The following is a 21,171-nucleotide window of genomic DNA, read 5'->3' as shown; positions in this document are numbered from 1 at the left end:
CATAATAACATGAATCAAATATGTACTTTATTCATTTACATTAAATGCCATAATATACATCTTTCTGATTGAAGTTAAAGGGCATACATTGTCTAACATGTAAATATATCAAGAAATGACATATTTAGGCCTATGATCATAATAAATAATATGACCCCAATATTTTGATTTTTTTTAGATCCAACTAGTGGTTGATTTGACTATTGTGGTCGTAGGGTTGTAGCACACCCCTTGGAGAACAGTTTTGCTCCTACCATGGTCAAGCAAACAACCTCTTTATTTTTATATGAAATTCTAAATGTTAAACCTTAAACTCTAAACTTATAAATTCTAACCTAAAACCTAAATTTGGCTCAGTTTGGAAGGAGTACAAATATAAATTTAGAGTATAAAACCTTGTATTTTGTTTGTATTTGCACTGTACATATTTGTATCTATACTCCTTCAATTCCAAACTGAGCATTAAAGGTGCAAGTTGAAAACTCTCCACTACAGTGGGCCTGGACTGTATCAAACTTTAATAAGCGCTCTACCTATCCTAATCCGAGTTCAGATCAGCCACCAACACATAGTCTCGATAATGTCTCAATTATTCATTTTAACCGTAGATTGGGAACATCTTCACAAAAATGATAAAGAATATATTTTCAATGTGCAGCTGCAATGGCTTATTTGGACAGTATTAGGAGAGTTATGGTTTGTAGCAAATGTCAATTATGTATAGAAACATCTCCCAATGACAAGTGTGGAAGATGATGTCTTCAATGCACATGAGGTGCCTGCTGTGGGACACGCAAATGTGAACTCCACCCTCGTAAGTATGGTTGGTTGTAGAATGGAATGAAGAAAATATGTGATAAATTAAAATAGTAAAAGATTATGTGCGAATATACAAGTAAACGGCTGATGTGGAGAAAGTTGGACCGAGTCTATGAACTGTTTGAATCTACCAATATTGGGTTGGATTTGGACCGAATCCGATCACATTTCACATGAAACTTCAAAACCAAATCTCATTCGAAATCCGAATCCACTTTATTTTTCTTTAAAATAAATTAAAATAAAGAATTTTACAAATTTAAGTATTTTTTTAATTTATACATATAATAAATTCATATAAATATAAAGAATAAATTTGAATCAAAATCAGATTTCAATTGGATTAGATGGATCCAAATCCAAATATGGTTATTAAATTGCTGTAGGTTCCAGGATCTGATTCCAAAATAATCGGATTGGGTATCAGATTTTCAAAGTCCATTTACAGTCCTATCTAGATAACAAAACAACGTACACTAGGCATGACTATGGGTGTAACCGAGTCAAGTCGAGTCGATTATTAAGCTGTTCAAACTCGAATTCGACTAAAAAACATAAAGCTTGAAACTCGACTATAAGGCCTTCGTTGTTCTTAAGGAAGTGGGAGCAGGTAAGTTAATAAATCACACATACAAAAAGAAATGAACCTACATTTGTTTTCTAGTATTAATGGGTCTTATAAAAAAGAACGATTTCCCAGTGATTCATTTATATGGAAAGTAATACTTTTTAGGCTTGGATAAATTATTTACCCGTGCATACCAAAAATTGCTAATATATGATGGGACAACATTGTTCCTTTAATAATTTTACTTTTTAAGATAAATTGGTCATTTATACACCTTTACTTGATGAATGAAAGAACACTGGTACCAACTGATGGTGGTTGATCAACTAGTAGGATCACTGACTCGTCAAGTAGAGACCTAGGATCAAATCCCGTTGCCACCAGGTCTACCCCCATTTTTATAGCCCCATAAACAAAAGAAAAAGAAAAAAGAACATTGGTAAGTACTCTTATCCAAATAAGTGTTTTCCAAGAATCACTTTCCCAGACAAATGCATTTACTCAGGTAACTCATTTAAAACAAAACAAATGACGTCAAAATAAAAATATATTATGAAAATCAATTACAAATGTATTTATTTATATTATGAATAAATAAATGGCAAAAAAATTATTGTTTAATTATTTATATTATAAAAACAAATATATTAACAAAATTGTATTTTATTATGATCTCGATTAATCTCATGAGCCACTTGAATCGGATAATGCAGAGCTCAAATTCGACTCGACCACCTATACTTAATTTGAGTCGAACTTGACTCGATTTCAATTACTTCAAGCCGAATTCGAGTATTTAGCGAATTAAACTCGAATAGCTCGTGAATAGGCTCGACTTGCTTGCGCCCCTAGGCACATGACCATTCAACATGATTAATTGCAGAATGTTTAGTCAGATTGGAAATAAATGCTAGTCACCCATTGGATTGACTTTTGGTCAAGAACGCCCATCCATGAAAGAGAGATGGGTCACATAGCAAATCCACAAAGAAACACTGTATTTGTGGGTGAATCTGATTAGGGATACCAATTGGATTGGATTTGGTCCAATTTGATTTAGTCCAATGTGAGTCCATTATAAATGGACCTGGTCCAATCCAGGCCAATGAATATTTTGAACCATTTTGGATCGGTCTAAAGATTGTCCAATTTGTTCAAATTCATGTTAATTTAGATTGGTTTCAACTCAATCCTGGTCCATTGACACCTATGTTCTTATCTTCTATCAATGGACCAGATATTGACTCATTCCAATATAAATTCATTATGGAAGGACCAGGTCCAATCCAATATGTCATACTGGTCTGTCCAATCTATCCAAATTCAATGTCTTATTGGTCCATCCAGTCCATCCAAATTGATTTTGATTTGGACGGAGTCCAACCCAAAACCAGTCTATTGGCACCCCTAAATCCAATGATGGAATGGGCTCAATGCGGTTTAGATCTGAGAGTAAGAGGAAACTATGGGGTTTCGTTCTGGTTTCACCCAAAAAAGAAGCTATTCTTTCATTTATGCTTCTACCTTATCTTGCCTTTGACCTGGAAATAAACGATGGGGCTCCGTGACTGGTTCTTGCCCTTGTTGGTGAGATGATGACCATGTTAAAATTTTATACTTTTATTTGAGAGTGATATTGAGACAGAGTAGTTGTAATTGTAATTCAGATAATCCACAAAGAAACACTTAAAATGGACTTAAAATGGAGTTGACCTATTAGCTAGTATTGTAATTGTTATGGTTGTTACTAGAAGTTTCCTCTTTTTTCTCCCCTCTCTCTTATTTTTTTCTTTTTAAGTGATTTGTCTCTGTATTGTTTAACCTAACAAAAAGATCTAACCTCCCTTTTTCCAATTCCTTATTCACCTTTGGTGTACAACAACAACTTTACTTATTTTTTCATCCATATACTTCATCTCCAATCCCCCACAGCCCCTCGTTCACAATACAAAATTCACTACCAAATCGTAATTAATTAGTAGGACCTTTACCCATATCCTACATTAATTGTTGATGAGTTGAAAAGTCTAGGTAGGTCAAGCTCTCTGTCTGTTTTCATATACATTTATAGGTTGTGAAGACTTTGCAAGTCTAAGCCAAGCTCTCTTGTCCTTCTTAATTACTCTTTTTCCATGACTGGATAATTTCTTTCAATTGCTATAATCCAAATATATAATTTAACCAAGTTTATCATGAGAAGTTAAGTGAGACCAAGTGTGGTTATTGGGGTTCATGAAAACATTGGGATAATTTTTCATAAAGACACACTTGGTTAAACTTTCAATTGTTATAGTCGAAATATATAGTTTAACCAAGTCATTGCATGAAAGAAAAGAGTTAGCTTGACCTAAACTTCATATGTCTAGGTCAACCTCATTGTCTTTTTTGCCGTACAAGTGTAGGTTTTTGTGTCTGTTTTCTTGATGGAAGTTAGCTATCTAGATTTTACAAGTCTATGTCAACATCTCTATTATAAATTAAGAGATGTGTGGTTGCAATTTCGGGTGGATAGGGACTGGACAGAAAAAGTGAGTAGAAAATCTGAGCTCAATCTTTATTATCAATTTTGGATTCTCCTACAATGTTTTTGGGTTGTCCTACAATTAATTACATCTCTTCATATTATTCATATCAACACGTAGGTCAGGATAAACAATTTCTAGATATAGACTGACCTTAATTATTCTCTAAAATTGTTATAATAATATTTAATTATTGGATACCCGGCCCATATTTGAACTGTTATTTATATGCGTGGTTGGGTATGAATGAGTTGGGTGGGTCATATGGGTTGGGTCAAAAATTGCCACTCCTATATCAAAGGCAAATTCGCCCGACCTGTGAACACCCCCTGATTCAATAGGGTATACCAAATCAACGGCTTTTTGTATAGTGGAGGGTTTTTGCATGAACTTGGCCATATTGCCTCTAAGGCTCAGTTTGGAAGGAGTATAAATACAAATATGTAGAGTGCAAATCCTTGTATTTTGTATGTATTTGTAGTGTATATATTTGTATTTGTTCTCTTTCCAAATACTGAGCTGACAAGTCTCAAAAGGGAAGACTAAATCAACGGATTTTTGTATAGTGGGGGATTATGGCATGAACTTGAACATCTTACCTCCAAGGGGATGTTCTTTTTCTGGATTTTGAGAGGGGAAAAATGTTCTTTTATCAGATTTGTGTGGGAACGAAGGAAAATTTATTTTCTTGGGTACCCATCTCTTAGGTGGGGTGGGAAAGTTACCAACATTTAAAATAGACAAAAATGCCCCTTGTAATAATGGATTTCTATGGATAAAATGATGATTGCCTTATTTACACAAAAAATAAAAGAATATAGGTATGTACACTTACCCAAGTAAATCTTTCCTGAAAAGCAATTACCTCGATAAGTGCATTTACCCGAATAAATAACTTACCGAAATGCAAATGAAGTCTAAGTGACGACAAGTCTCAATAGCGAAGACAATGGGTTGAATCTCAGTCTACCATGAAACTATAATACTACTATAATACTATCTTTATCATGACAAAAGATCTACTTTACCCAAATAAAAAAAAAGAAAAAAAAAATGAAAAAGATGAGCTAGAGAAACCGATCTTATATGTACTTGTATGATTTATGTATTGTATTGGTTTGATAATTGATAGGTATGTGATTGCATGTGCGTGAACCAGACTTTCTTGAAAAGAAGTCAACACGAAAAATTATAAAATAAATGTGAGATGGCCAAATTGGTGAGTTTTCATTGGTTAGTTTATGCTATTTAAGTTTGTGGAAACTAATAGCCTTCATTCAGTCCAAAGTTCCAAACCATCTCTCTCTGGTCTCAGTAATTAGACAATGGACATCCAGCAGGAGAACACACCCCAACAGCCAGATAAATGGTTTGAGTTCTATAGGTTCCAGCCGGGTAGAGACCTACCAGGCGATGCACGGAACACTATGTTGGTGGTAGCCACACTGATCGCTACGGTGACTTTTCAAGCCGGAATCAACCCTCCCGGCGGTGTGTGGCAGGACAACAAAGGACATGAAGCTGGAAAATCCATTTTAGGTGACAAGCATGCTGTATACAATATATTCATTCTTGCTAACACGTTGGGGTTTTCAGCTGCTTGTAACATCATTGGTTACTTCGTTACGGGCTGCCCCATGTTTATGGAGGTGTATATTGCCATCCTATCCATGTCCGCCACTTATGGAGCTGCAGTTGTTGATATTACGCCTAATGGGACGTTAAATTTCGGCTTATTCGCGTTTGCCTTGTTTCTGCCTTGTTTACTACGGTGGCTGGTGAATTGTTCCAAGAAGTAGAACAAGAGTACTGAACCAAGCAAAATTGGTGTTACTTACGTTCTCACCCAAAATGGCGAAACCAATGTTCCCTGTGTTTCATTAAACTTGATTCTTCTGTTTTTTTTTTTTATTTTTCTTTCTTTGTTTCTTTTCTTTTTTATGTTTGTGCCTGTTATCTGCTAAGATAAACGTAGTGATAAATATGACAGTACTCCGGGATTTCTTCTTCTTTTTCTTTTTTTTTTTCTAAATAACTTCTTCAAATCTGTAGGCTATATATTTTTCGTTCAACTTGAATTTCATATCTGAACCCTCAACATTCAACCCTAAAATTAATGTGTAAAATGCAATGGGCAATCTGTAAAGGTCTTAGTCCCGTTGGGCTGGTTTTGGCCTTTTCAAGCTTGGGCCTTTCGTTGGCTTTCCCATCCTCATTGCAAGGCCAGCAGCTATCCATATGATGGATAGCCAAACTGTGTTAGACGGTTGGGCGAAATTTCAAAAAATTTTTTCTCCCTTGTGGGAATCATATTCTCAATTTTAGAAAAATTGCATTTTACAAGAATTGTTCTTGCACTAAACCGGACCAAATCTGAAACCAAAAGAAAGAGAGATGAATACCTGATACGAGAGCTACATGTGTAGTTCCCAAATTAGGTGTTCACGCCCAAAGAAGGTACCAAAACCCGCTTCCGTTGAAGATGGCGTAGCTTGAGATGAAGCAGGTTCAGCAATGCAGTCCTTTAGCAAGAACTGCAATCCAACAGCTTTAATCGAGCAAGGGAGGTGAGCACGAGTTCGATATGATATTTTCCTGCAAAAATCAGAATCAAAACTGATCTCTACTAACTCAAGAATGGAGGTCAGATCAGGTTTAGGGCAGTAAGAGCAGAAGGAGAGAGAGAACTGAGAGCAATGTGTAAACCTGGAGTAGTTCGCCCTCCTTTATTTATATAGCTTAAAGAGCTGCTCTCCTAATTCAATTAGGAACTTCCTGATCCATATCTTTATTTGGATCTGGACTCTTTAAGTGGATAAGAATTATCCTTTTATCCTTATCTTCTGATCCAAACCCATATCCAAATAAAAATTTGCCCATGTCACATGACTGCTTAGGCTGTCATGTGACATGTTGATTAATTCAATTAATCTTTGGGCTTTAGGCCCATTAAGCAAGTAGCCTCACATCCCTTATTTATTGCTAGCTAACTTGGCTCTCTTTGTGTGGCATGGGATCCTAACAATGACCTCACAAAAGTCTATACGGGTTCAACCTAACTTCTATAACAAAGTCTGACCGAATTCACTGTTGACAGAGAAAACCCCTGAGTCCATCACTATGGTCTCTTAATGGGTCCAACATTTACACTAAATGTTCATTGGGTCCAGCCATCCTATGAAGGTCCAAGGACAATGGACTTAAGTGAGATATAGCCCATCAGGTATAAAAGCCCTAAACGGTCTTACACTTAACTTATCAGCCCTTAATGATCAAACACTACCCGATAAGAGAGGACCTCTTCCTTGACTACAAGGTGCAGCGTTGCACTCTCTACTCGGATGGATTCTGGAAATTAAAATCTTTTGCAAAATGTTTCTTAAAAACATAATATATATATATATATATATTTTCATAAAAATATATTTTTGCAAAACAAATCTAAAACACGGTTGAAATCGACTAGCGACAGTTTTGGTTTCCATTAGAAAGAGTGCAGTCCCAATCATTCACTTTGTCCGATAAAGGGGCTGATCCTGTCACTATGATCATACCATTCGACTGAATTCTCAGACTATCCCAACATTCCCAAGTTTTGACCCCCGAAGGATCTCACTGATTGACACATCAAAGGCAGCTTAGTCCAACAACCAATGTAGCACTATAATCGAGTCTAGGGGTCAGGTGTAACTTTTCAATTTTTCCCATCAATCTCCAAGGTCCAAGACATAACTTGAAATTGGTTCGGGTTCAGTGTTTTAAATAAATACACACTACATGTGCTTTGGGACTAACCCTGGCAACTGAGACAAGCCACCCCAACCGACTTGGCAGCACATTAGTGTCAACCTTAGTAGGATAAACTTCTCCAAGTCTATCCAACAGCTGAGAACATTCTAAACTAACATGAGTCTCATAAGTGTCCAATTTAAGGGTAATTACATAAAAAACACAATATATAACATGAATCAATTATGTACTTTATTCATTTACAATAAATGTTTAGTGTACATCAATTTGATTGGAGCTAAGGGCATACACTATCAAACAGCTCTCACATGCACTTAGGTCCAATCGGGTACAAGTTGGAGTCCCATAATATCCATGTGTTTTTCAAACACTTTCTGTGTTAATGGCTTTGTCACCGGGTCTACCACATTTTTTGCTGATGCTACTTTCTGAATCTGGACGTCCCCTCTACCAAGAATCTCCTGCAGTACATGATTCTTCCTCTCGATGTGCTATGATTTTGAGTGGGCTTTTAGCTCCTTTGCTGAGCAATAGCTCTAGTATTGTCACACAACAGTGGAATGAGTGATGTGTTAGATGGAACTACTCCTAATTCTTGAATGAACTTCTTCATCCATACTGCTTCCTTGGCAGCTTCACTTACGGCAATGTACTCGGTTTCTGTCGTGGAATCTGTTGTGGACTCTTGTTTGCTGCTTTTACAACTAACTACACAGGACCCCATTGTGGAGATATAACCAGACGTAAACTTTCTATCATCTGGATCTGATTGAAAGTCGACATCAATATACCCTAGGATCTGTAGTGAACTACCATCGAATAATAAACAAAATTCTTGTCCTCCGAAGGTATTTAAGTATGTTCTTTACAATAGTCCAGTGCTCCTGTCTTGGGTTTGATTGGTATATACTTACCATACTCACAGATTAAGCTATGTCTGGCCAAGTGCACAACATGGCATACATGATGCTCCATACAACGGCATAGGGAATTTCCTTCATTCTCTCAATCTCCTTAGGAGTCTTGGGAGACATACCTTTAGAGAGAGTGTTTCCATGTCTGAAAGGGACAGATCCCTTCTTGGAGTTCTCAATTTTGTATCTTTTGACAATTCTGTCAATGTAAGTAGACTGGGATTATCCTATTATCCTCTTTAATCTATCTCTATAGAGTTATAGTTCCAAGATTTAGGATGCCTCTCCAAGATCTTTCATGGAGAATTGCTATTCCAACATCATTTCTAATGAGTAGAATGTCATCTACATATAGAACCAAGAACGTAACCTTATCTCCCACTGCTTTCCTGTAAACGCAGGGGTCATCTGGATTCTGCTTAAAGTCAAATTGTTTGATGGTAGAGGCAAATCAGATGTTCCAACTTCTTGAAGCTTGATTAAGTCCATAGATGAATCGATTAAGTTTACACACCATATGTTCCTGACCCATAATAATGAAACCTTGTGGTTGCTGCATATAAATATCTTCAGTAAGATCTCCATTCAGGAAAACAGTTTTGACATCCATTTGCCAAATCTCATAGTCATAGTGTGCTGCTATAATTAGCAGGATCCGTATGGATTTAAACATGGCCACTGGCGAAAAGGTTTCCTCATAATCGATTCCTTCTTTTTGAGTGTACCCCTTCACTACAAGATGAGTTTTGTAGTCTCAACCTTTCCATTAGGGCCATTCTTCTCTTGTATATCTATTTACAACCAATTGCATTCATCCTAGAGGGTAGTGAAGGGGATGAGAGATCCATCCTATGGACGCCCAAAAGATTGCAGAATAAGGGGCGAATTTAAAAAATTTTTCTCTCCCTTCAACTGGGAATCGTATTCTCCATTTAGAAAATCATATTTTCAATGATCAATTCTGAACCATAAACTGAACCAGATCTGAACCAAAAAGGAGTGGGAAGGATTATACCTGATACGGAGAAGTAATATCTCCCAACGAAGGTGTTCACGCCCAAGGAAGGATCCAAAGACTGCTCCCACTGAAGATGGCGCAGTGCAGGTGGAGTAGAATCAGCAGTGTTCTTCTCCAAGAACTCTGTCCTTCGCAAGAATCAGCAAGATGGTACGTGAGCACAGCTTCCTTTCAATCCTTTCTCAAATGACTGATGTCAAGATCCAATCTTGACTTCTCCCACAAGTGGAGATCGAACTGGCAAATAGGGCGGCAAGAACAGGGAGGCGGCAAGAGAGTATTTGCAGGGAGCAGAATTCTCTCTTCTTGATTTCAACACTAAAGAAAACCTGATGATCTGTGTGTTGTGTGTCTAAAGGCTGCCGCCCCCTTCTTCTTTTATAATCTTAAAGGGATCAGCTCCTAATCAGATTAGGAGTTGCTAATCCAAATCACATTTGGGTTAGGAGTCCCTTTAAGTGATAAGGGATAAACCTTATCTTATCTGGAGATCAGATCAGCCATCTCCTAATCTGATTAGGAGGTTTACAGATCTAAATCTTATTTAGATCTTGGACTCTCTAAGTGGATAGGGTCTAAGCCCAATCCTATTAGCTGATCCACTTCAGATTTCGCCCCTTTATTAACTAAATAAACAGCCCAGTTCGAAATGGGCTTTAGGCCCATTAAGCTCATGTGCTCACTTAACCCTCTTAACTGCTGCCCAGTTGGGCTTCCTTGTATGGCGTGGGACCCAAGCATTGATCTACACATCAGCCACATGGGTTCGGCCCAGCCTTTGTTACAAGGCCTAGCCGAATACACTGTTAAAGACAGTGCACCCCCTGAAACCCATCAAATGGGCTCTACGGGCCCAACACTTACCCTAAGAGGTCCCTGGGCCAAGCCACCTTGTAACACCTAGGGACTGTGGGCAGATGCAAGATTAGCCCATCAAGTATTATCCTCAATGGTCTTACACTTAACCTCTCAGCTCATAATGATCATACACTGCCCGACAAGAGAGGACCTCTCCCTCGGCTGCAAGGAACAATGTTGCACTCTCCACTCATATGGATCCCGGGAATTAAAACCTTCTTGCAAACATTTTAGAAACCATATATATACTTTTATATCTTATATAAAATATATTTTGCAAAACAAATCTCAATGGTTGAAATCGGCTGCCGGCAGTCTTGGTTTCCATCAGTGAGAGTGCATCCCCGATCATTACCTTTGTCTGACAAAGGGGCTGATCCTGTCACTATGATCACCCACTCAGATGAATTCTCGGACTGTCCCAACATACCCAGGTTTTGACCCCCGCTAAGGATCTCACTGATTGGTACATCAAAGATAGCCCAATCCGACACCTAGTGCAGTATCATAATCGAGTCTAGAGGTCGGGTATAACTTTCCAGTTTTGCCCATCAATCTCCAAGGTCCAGGGCAATACTGGAAATCTGGTCCAGTTCAAAGATTCAATTAATCCTACACTGTATGTGCCTAGGGTCTCACCCTAGCAGCTGAGACAGGCCACCCCAACCGACTTGGTGGCACTACAGTGTCAGCCTTGTCAGGATAGGTCTCCCCAGACCGACCCACTGGCTGTGAACAATCTAAACTAACACGAGTCTCATTAAGTGTTCAGTTTAAGGGTATAACACAGAAACATACCAAGGGGACATGAATCAAATATGTATCTTTATTCATTGACAATAAACTCACAAAGAACATCATTCTGATTGAAGCTAAGGGCATACAAAACTGTCTAACAGGTAGGTATATGAGAGTCTAGACCTTGTTGGTTTCCATTGAGTCCATCTCGGCTTTCATGGCATCTACCCACTTCAAGGAATTTATGTCCAATATAGCTTTCATATAAGTCATGTGATCTTCCTCATCAATTGTGGCTTCCATCAAATAACTTTCTTTATCATAGTCATAACGAATTGGAGGTCTAGAAACCCGGGTAGATCTTCTAGGTTGGGTATTATCTGGAACCTGTGGGACATCTCCCACTACTCCTAGGCTATCTTCATCAAGAACAATTTTTTGACAATGTTTGTCCAAAATGTAATCTTGTTCCAAGTAGGCATTTTGACTACAAAACACCTTTTTTCTCTCTTGGGTCATAGAATAAGTATCCTATAGAGCTTTTCGGGTAGCCTACAATAGGCAACGGCTGGTATTGGATTCCAATTTGTCAGCACTTGTTCTTTTAACATGTGCCAGACAACCCCAGATCTTCAAGTGTCTTACACTTGGTTTCTTACCGGTCTAGAGTTTATAGGGAGTCATAGGAATGGATTTGGTTGGAACCCAATTCAGCATGTATATTGTAGTCTCCAATGCATATCCAAAAAGGATATAGGTAGTTCTGGGTGGACAAGAAGTGAATGGCCCATATCTAATAGAGTCCGGTTTCTCCTCTCCAACACACTATTTAATTGTGGTGTAACGAGAGGAGAAAATTATGATACAATCCCATTATCCTTCAAGTAGCCCCTGAATTCGTCGGAGAGATATTTGCCTCCTCGATCTGATCGAAGGGCTTTGATTTATCTCCCTAATTGTTTCTCGACCTCTTGTCTAAACTCCTTGAACTTTTTAAAGGATTCAAACTTATGTCTCATTAGGTATACATAACCATGTTGAGAATAATTATCAGTGAAAGATATAAAATAGACATGCTGGTTACATGTCCTAATATTCATAGGACTACATACATCAATATGTATCAGGTCAAGTATGCCCGTAGATCTTTCAGGCTTTCCCGCAAATGGCCATTTTGTCATCTTACCCTAAAGGCAAGGTTTACAAATTGGAAGATCTTCTATAGTTAGAAAATCCAAAGGACCATCCTTTACCAACCTTGTGATACGATCTATATTGATGTGGCCAAGTCGGTAATGCCACAGGCACATGGGATTTCTCATATCACATGATCTTTTCTTGGGGATTATTTTCGATATAGTTTCAATTATGTTTATTTCCAAAGGACGAAGGACATAGAGACCATTCTTAGGTTTTCCATGTGTAAGAAATTTGTTATTTAGTTTAATAGTAATCGTATCACCAAACAAAATAAAATAACCATCCTTGCACAATTTTGAAACAGAAATTAAATTTATTCTCAAAGAGGGTACATAAAGACAATCTTTAAGTTTAACAATTCCTTCTCTGAAAACTAGATCTATAGTTCCTATAGCTATAGCTATTGTGGCTTTCCAACCCGAAAAGAGGGACTGTTTGTGGATATGGAGTCTGGAGTCGCCACCTAAATTTTTGGAATTGGAATTTTAGGAAAACCCGGGATTTTTCAAGAAAAACATTTTGTTTTCTTGGTGACTCGTTACCCAATGGGGATGAGATTCTTTGGGTCTAAGGGCTAAGGTACGGTGCGGGAAGGTGTTAGGCACCCCACACATGCCCGGTTAAACTGGCCTCTACTTCACCAAAGTTCCAAGGAAAATTTAACAATTTTGGGCTTGAATTATTTGTTGAAATGAACACGCATTCACTAAACATAATAAGAAGAACAAAAAATTAAATGAAACATTATGACAAAGTAACATGAAAAGAAATCTAGAGAAGTAATGGACTAGCTAAGGGATAAGCTGAATTGCAAAAAAAAATAATAATAATTATGTAAACAAGTCATGAGCTGAACTACATTAAAAGAGTCAAGAATCCAATTGACCACTAAACAACCAACAAACTAAAAAACGATGATTAAAATGAGATACTCTATTAAGAGATGGATAACTAACAAAAACAAACATGTAAAGAAAATATCTTCTACAACTACATATAAAACAACAAATTAATGGAGGTTGTAAGTCAAACTAATACACCTAAAAAAAGTAGATGGACCTATTAATGGAGGATTGTTGTAACGTGAAGGATGCTTGACTTAAAAAAAAAAGGAAAAAACTAGTTTATCTAAAAAAAGAAATTGGATGACAACTTCTCTAATTTACCTTTTAAAACAATGCTGCACATTCCCTAAACATGTAACACTCTCAATGACTTTAATGCATGAAAAAGAAGTTAATTTTAAAATGAAGTACCAAATGATTGTTTTTGGATAAATTAAATGAATAGAAACTAGGAATGCTCATGCTAGGTAAAAGTAAGCACTTAAGATCTAAAAATGATATTCATCGTCAGATGGCTATTGGGCCAATCCTAAAAGCATTTCTGATTTTAAAAATATGAACTAAATAAAGATATATTAATTGGTAAAAAAAACACAACAAACATACCTCAAGAATGTTTTCCACCCACCAAAGATAGATGTTGTTCCTTTAGCCATATGTTCAGCAATTCATGAATTTTGAAGCAACGATTTCAACAAGGGAAATCTCTTCGAATGCACCCATTTGAGCACCTCTTGCACCATGAAGAACACATTGACTTCAAGATCATTTTAAAAGGACAAAGATGAGGAGTATATGGCCCAAATGACTTAAGAAGATTTCTGTAAAAGCAAATCCTAAGCTTCTCTCCTCTTTAAATGAACTCATGACCAATCTTCAACTTTTGACTTGTTATCAAAAGGATTTAGAGTGCTTTTGGAGTGTTGGAATGTGGTCCAATATGGGAAAAATACTGTTGTCTATCTGTTACAATGTTGTTGCTTCAAGAATGCTTTCAGCTTCGTCTCTTTGGTGTACACACGACTTGGGGAGCTCTTAGAATGAAACACTAATATGGGGAGTCTTTAGGGACATGAGAGATGGTGGAGAAAGAGTGTAGGACATGGGTTAGGGAAGCTTGGATCTGCTTGGGACGTGAAGGAGTATTCTCTACACTAGTGAGTGTAGGATCTCTAGGCTTTCTTGTGTCTCTTGGATGTGAGAAAGGAGTGGTATTTATTGATTTTTTGAGAGGGGAATGGAGGGCTGATATGGCTGATAAGGGAGATCAGTGGCTGATGCTTAAATGGTTTTTGGAAGGAGATTGATTGAGAGAATCGGCTGTCAAAACAGTTTTGTGAGAGATTCTCTCAATCAATCAAGACAAAGAGTGAATGATTTCACCAATTTATCTAACTTGGACATTCCAAGTTTAAGTGATTGCCTTGATCGATTGAAGGCTATAGCTGGTCAAATCTTATATTTTTAAGATGTTTCTAGAGGCTGAGGGGAGGTTTGGATCGTCGAATGCCCTAGGTTCAAAGTTATTGTAAAGAGGATTCAAAATGGAGGGGTCGGGTCGAGTTTAGCTTTGGATCTCAAGATGGTGGGGCTAACGGTGTTGGAATTGAACGATCTTGGTACTGTTGGACTTAGAATTTCGACATCTATCCTTCTATAAGGTTGGATTACAGATCTTATGGGATTAGGATTTAGGATTAGATATGATCCCGATTGGATGATCGGAATCGGTTCTAGTTTCAAGTCTTAAGATGAAGGGTAAGTGGTGTTAGATTTGGGAGATCTTGGTGTCTTTGGATTCAGATCTTTGGACTCTACGTACCTTTGGCCTTAGATTTTGGATTTGATTTGAAATGATGATTAGGTTTAAAGGGACTCCGATTAGACGATCGGAATCGATTTCGGCTTCGAGTCTCAAGATGAAGGGGTAAATGGTCTCAAGATGATTTGAAATCCTGTTCAAAAGAATGCTGCTTGAAAAAATTTTTTCATGACAAAAGTGTTGATGATTGAAAGAAGATAATTGTTTTTGATTGAAAATGATGCCCCTAGAATCTCCTCCTATGGCATGCTCTCATAGCTGTCTAGCACTCGTTCGACTGTTGACAAAAGGATTGTCGTATGCAGGCCAATCTCTAGATCTTCCCAAAGGGGTTTCTGAAATGAAATCTCTCACCCACAACGTTTTTGTGGCTGTCTAGGACTATGGTTGCCCCTGCAACAGAGGAATTGCAAAATCTCTCGCTGGCCAATTCTCTGAGATTTTTTGGGATGCATGATTTGATAAATAGATGATGAAAAAGGAAAGAATAACTTTGTCAATGAGAAAATATTTTTTGCAGAAAATTGTTGAGGGTAAGAAAGTCATTCCAATGTATTTCCTTGTTAAGCATAAATGAAAGACATCCAACAGGTTCTCACACCTGAGCCATGCACGTTTGACCTGGGCAAGTCAATATACATGGCTGTTTGGGCATTTGGCTATGAAGTCCAAAATATGCTTTGATGTTGGGTGTTGGGTCAGCCACCTAATATAAAGATTAGGGGCGTATGGGACTTAGGACTCCCGTAATGGATGCAAAGAAATGATTGTAGTGCTATTGATGCTGATATGAAGACGAAATAATACAAGTGAGAAGATGCTTGAGTTGATGATTGCATACCTGGCTTACCTGTGTTGACGCTCGATGGTTGATGTTGTTGGTTGTAGATGATATGCCTTGGGAGATGTATGATGGAGTAAATGGTGGTGATGAACTATATGAGATGCTAAGAACTCTTCTTTTTTTGTTTTAATAAATGTGAATACATGTCTTGGTGGAAAAACTTTTTTTTGTTGTTGGGACCTTCTTGCCTTATAAACATTTCTTGAGTTATTGAATTGTTATTAGCACGTTGCACATAAAGAATTGATTTGAACCACTACCTTAGAAGCTTAGCCATTTCCTCAAGATATACATGTTACCTAGATCTGCCTAGGTCTAGACCTTGTCGCAAGATTAGTCATTCACGACTTCTCCGATTTTGGATCACGTATTCTTTGTAAGCTCATCTTGGAGGGATACGGACCTCATTGCTCATGTCATTTATTATTTTGTGCCTCATGCCCTTTCAAGTTTTCATCTAGTAGGCTTATTTCTTCTTTTTTCTTCTTTTTTTTCGCTTCTTTTTTTGTGTGCCCTATCTTTTGCCTAAGTTTCCCTTCCAGGTTTTTAGCTCAGCAGGCTAGGGAGATGTCCTTCCTTTGGAATGGCTACATCTAAAACAAGGGTCTAGACTGCCTACGTACTTGATGTGGGATCAAGCAACGTAGTTCTGGGAGAAGTTGATTCTGATAATAGGTGCTTGGCAGCTTTTTATGATTCAAAGAGGACTTTGTTTGAGACAAAATGTGGTTTTGCATTTAGGTTAGAAAAGGGAGGGATAAAAAAGCTCATATATGGAGGATATAAGGTTGCTCTGATGGTTTATAGGCTGGTGAAAAGAACAATAGGGTGTAAGTGTTCAATGGTCACCTTCTTGCTGAGAGTTGTAGGGCAATTTTTTTCTTTGAGCAAGGGTGTCTCAGAGTTATACCACCTATCTCCTTTGACTTGAGGCTTTCATTGCCTAGGGGACCGAGGAGGTTATGAATGCACTGATAAATTGCAAGTGGCACCTAGGGGCCTATTGAGGGGTTATTAATGCACTGTATCACCTCACTTAGGTAACTAGATAGTTGGGGACATGATAAATTGCATATTTGGCTTAACTTGTCCTAGGATTTCACTTCTCTTTCTTTGAAATTTTGTTTTTTTTTTCTCTTTTTTTGTGCTTTTGTACAGAACACTTGTCAAGACTTTGGATTTTTCTTCATTACCATGTATCCCCAATTTTGGATGGAAGTGGGTGAATATTCTTCAAAAGGACCCTAGGGAAGGTGAAAGGGTGTAAAAAGGAAAATATTTTTGGGTTTTTCCCTTTTTTATGTTTTGAGAAAGGTTGAGGTTTTCGAAAGGAAAGGCTAGGTCCAAAGTGGCTTACAAGGGATTATGATGTGATCATGGATGGCTAGGGTAAGTGTTTGGCCAAAGATATAGGGGGTTAATTCAAAGAATCCTTGCCTTACATGAAGTTTTTCCTTTTTTTCCATTCTGCTTAAAGAGATTGAGAAGATGAACTATCCACTTCAGAAAAGGGTTTAGGGGTCAAATTTCATGGTTCAAGAAGGAAGGGCTTAGGTCAATTCATCAGTCGCATGTGGTGAATGTCTAAACATAGATGGCTTAGTGGGGTGACAATCGGCTAAAGGTGGCCTCTCTTTTGGTGAACCTTAATAAGCTACTTTGCTCCTAGTCTCAAAAGAGTCGGGAAGGGATGGAAAGGACATATTCCAATTTTTTTGCTTTTTTCTTTTTTTTCTTTCTTTTTTTTTTTCATTTTTTCTAGGCACTTTGAGCTCAGGAAGTCCATTCATAGCTAAATTGATGACATGTTTGGTACTTGCTGGATATGACTATCTTGATATGTCATGTTGAGGAGTTGCACTGAGAGTTGATAGGCTGACTTATCACGTTAAGGATCTCATGATGTTGACCTGTCATTCTGATCAAATGTCTTGGCATGATGTGGATCATGGTGCCTTGTCATGCTATTAGACTAATGATTGATGATATGCAAAGTGTTGATGAGTGTACTAGCAATGAGTGTGTTGACGATGACCAATGATGTTGCGCTTTTGTTCTTGCTATGATTCCAACACTTGGCCAACATTGCTTGGTAGGTAGTCATAGACTTCAATAGTTCTTGAATCCATTTGATATTGAGTATGCAATTTAGCTTTGCATGTCAGTCGATCAAATCCTTCTCAATGTGCTTCAATGCTAATGAATTCCTTTACTCAAACCTTGTTTCTAGAGACAAAGAAATCGCAACTTCTTTTTTGGAAATAGATGAATGAAAACTCTTTTTTGGATTTTTGAAGTTTTTAATTTTTTTGGGTTTAGTGGATTATTTTTTGGATTTTAAAATTTTTTGATTTTTTTAGTATTATAAAACTTTTGGATTTTTTTTTTGTTTTTAAGAAAATATTTGATTTTTTTGTTTTCTTTTTGAAAAATGATGCTAAAAAAATCTATCTCCTTTTAAAAGATGGCAACCGCCCGGATCAAAGATTAAGATAAAGAACCCCAAAGAGGGATGTTTCAAGAAATTCATGCACCTTAAATCCAAAAATGGATCTCTAAGGTTGAAGATGAATGCACTTGGAGGAATAGTTGACTCATTATATCTAATGGGGGATCCTGGTTGAATTAAGTACATAGGGGATGGGGAAAAGCAGTGAAGAAATGCAAAAATAATTTGAATATGAAAGTTGTTGACCAAACCACATAAAGGGATGAAAGTAAAGATGAAAAACAACTACCAGAAAAAGGGGATCATGCATGACTTGGTATTTTGCTTGATTGAGAGTGTTGATGTATTGGGTGACACTGATCTAATTGGGTCATGATGTTTTCTTTCACTGGTAGTGTTTTCATCCTGCAAAACATGTAAAGGCTCCAGACATGAGTCAAAGTCAATAACGGGTCCTTGGTCGGACCGCTTCATGCTTGAACAAGGGGAGTTTTGCTTAAAGTTCAAATGTAGCTGGAATCTGTGGCCCTAGATTTGGGCCTATGCCTGAGATGGGTAGAAGGTTAGCCCATGGAGGTTCAAGTAGTTTTGAAAAATTGTGCAACCCTTCGATTAAGCCAAGGGCAAATGTAGGCTTAAGTCTAGCCCATAATGAATCTAGTGAATCAAATTGTTGTGATAAATTGTGAGGGATTTGGCTCAAGCCAAAGTCAAATGTGGGCCTAAGACTAGCCTAAGGTGCATCAATGTTCAAATTGCCCATATTTGGGTTAGAAAGCAGGCAACCTTGCTCAGGTAGTTGTAGGGAGTCTTGAGGCCTAATACTCAGGCCTTGATCAAAGATGGACTTGGGTGTCATCCATGGTGGGTCAGGAGGTTTGAGAGGCATACCTTTTTAGTGATCCAAGAGTTCTACCTTGATGTCCAGGTTAATGACCAGATCTGAATCAGTCCAACATAGGAGAATCTTGATTTGCTTAATTTCTTGTAGGAGATTGAGGGCCATTTCTTCTGTATTTGAGTCATAAATGGGCTCAAGATTAGACTGATCCAGGTCATGTCTAGCCCATTCTACATGATGGGTTCCATGTTGCCTCTCTAGACTCAAGTTGTCAGTTACTCCCAAGTTAGGCTGATTAGGGTCATGGTTGACCCACTCTTGATGTTTACTGCCTTTTGGTTCTCTACCAATGGTGGGGCCTTGGTCAACCTAGTTTTGGCTTCTCTTTCCTTGCCTTTTTCCTTGCCAATCTTTTACTTCTATGATGAGACTAGGCTCTAGATTGTTCTGTTGAGGCTCTTGATTTATTTGCCCTGTGTCATGCAAGTCTTCTGTATCAGTGTTTGAGATGGGCTCTAGGTCAGCTTGCTTCAATTCTAGCTTTTCTTTCCATGTACCATGCTGACCTTCTGATTCAATGATGAGGTCTTGATCGACCCAATTTGTGTCTTGTTCCAATTTCCATGTACCATGCCATATGTCTATGTCTTGCTTCATACCATGTTGATCTCCTATACCAAATTTAGAGGTGGCCTGCTGAGATTCTAGGGCAAAACTTTGCCCCCAGTCTAGACCTGTACTAAGATTTTCTTGCCTCCGGCTTGTGGGAATCACTTGAATTGAGGCAATAGAAATTGTTTTAAGTATAGTTGGTCAGATTACATATTATGTTCTTATTTTTGAACAGGCTCATTGATGTCTATCTGCTTTATGGGCTTGATGAATTGAGTTGGATCGAACGATTGATCTTCTTTAGTTTTTTGTTGCATCACAGTGATAATGTGCGTTACCATTTTGGGAGGTTCTTCTCTTGACCTTTGGATCGACTTGATGAGTTTTGTCGAATCAAAAGCCTCATCTTCCTTGGCTATTGATAGCACCTTCATAGACTGGATAGGCCTAATGTACTTGGTGGGATCAAATAGTTGACTCTTTTGTTGCAAGGTGCTGACCTGATGACTTGGTAGGGCTTGATGCTCCTTTGTTGGGCCTTGAGGATTGACTTGATGCTCGTCTTCTAGGGCTTGGGTCGACTTATCCTCATAGATTGTTTGTTGAGGATTACTGTTTGAAGGTGATGTACTAAACATCGCTACTTGAGTTTAAAGCTCACTTCCTAGTTGGTCCACCTCGATTTTTAACGACTCGACCTCTGTGATTTGAATCGGCTTGATGAATTGGGTTGGATCAAAAGCCTTTTCTTCTTTAGCCTTTTATACAACTTCCACTAATTGGATGGGATTGATGTACTTGGTGGGATCAAATTGTTGGCTCTTTTATTGCATGGTGCTGACCTGATAACTTGGTAGGGCTTGATGCAACTTTGTTGGGCCTTGAGGATCAATTTGATGTTGGTCTTCTAGAGCTTGGATCAGCTTATTCTCACAGATTGCTTGTTAATGTTGACTATTAGAAGGTGATGCACTATAGGTTGCTGCTTGAGTTCGAAGCTCACTCCCTAGTTGGTCCACTTCGATTAATGACTTGACATCTATGATCTGTTCATTGTCAGATGAGATATCAATTGCTGGTGATACCTCAATGGTGGATGCATTACCGGCTATCAACAAGTCTTCCACTTGGCAACCTGCACAAACTAGGGCTTGAAAAGTAGGACGATAAGTCAAAGATAACCTGCTAGCATATTCTTTATTCAATCTCTTTAAGACCATTGAAATTTGGTTCTCCTCACTAGGCCTCTTAAGGACTGGGGCTGCCTAGGCCCTCTACCTAGCTATGAAGCCTATGAATGATTCTTCTGGTCCTTGCTAGACCAATTCTAGTTTGCGCCATGACAATAGGTGTTAGAAAGTGTATGCCCTT

The 21,171-nt window shown here is 38.0% G+C and overlaps 1 protein-coding gene across 1 annotated transcript; it reads left to right on the top strand.

The window, feature by feature from the left end:
- Nucleotides 1–5,234: 5,234 nt before the first annotated feature.
- LOC104590881 (uncharacterized) lies at nucleotides 5,235–5,708 on the top strand. The gene has a single exon (XM_010249641.1). The coding sequence runs from the start codon at nucleotides 5,235–5,237 to the stop codon at nucleotides 5,706–5,708; it is 474 nt and encodes a 157-aa protein (XP_010247943.1).
- The last annotated feature ends 15,463 nt before the right edge of the window (nucleotides 5,709–21,171 follow it).

The sequence above is a fragment of the Nelumbo nucifera genome, chromosome 7 (genome assembly GCF_055504915.1).
Source record: "Nelumbo nucifera cultivar China Antique chromosome 7, China Antique-T2T, whole genome shotgun sequence".
NCBI lineage: Eukaryota > Viridiplantae > Streptophyta > Magnoliopsida > Proteales > Nelumbonaceae > Nelumbo > Nelumbo nucifera.
Note: the sequence above shows the minus strand (reverse complement) of the source record. Positions and strands in the feature narration are given on the sequence as shown.

Excerpts from the sequence above, each read along its gene's own strand:
- LOC104590881 (XM_010249641.1), top strand. The coding sequence starts at position 5,235 with ATGGACATCCAGCAGGAGAACACACCCCAACAGCCAGATAAATGGTTT.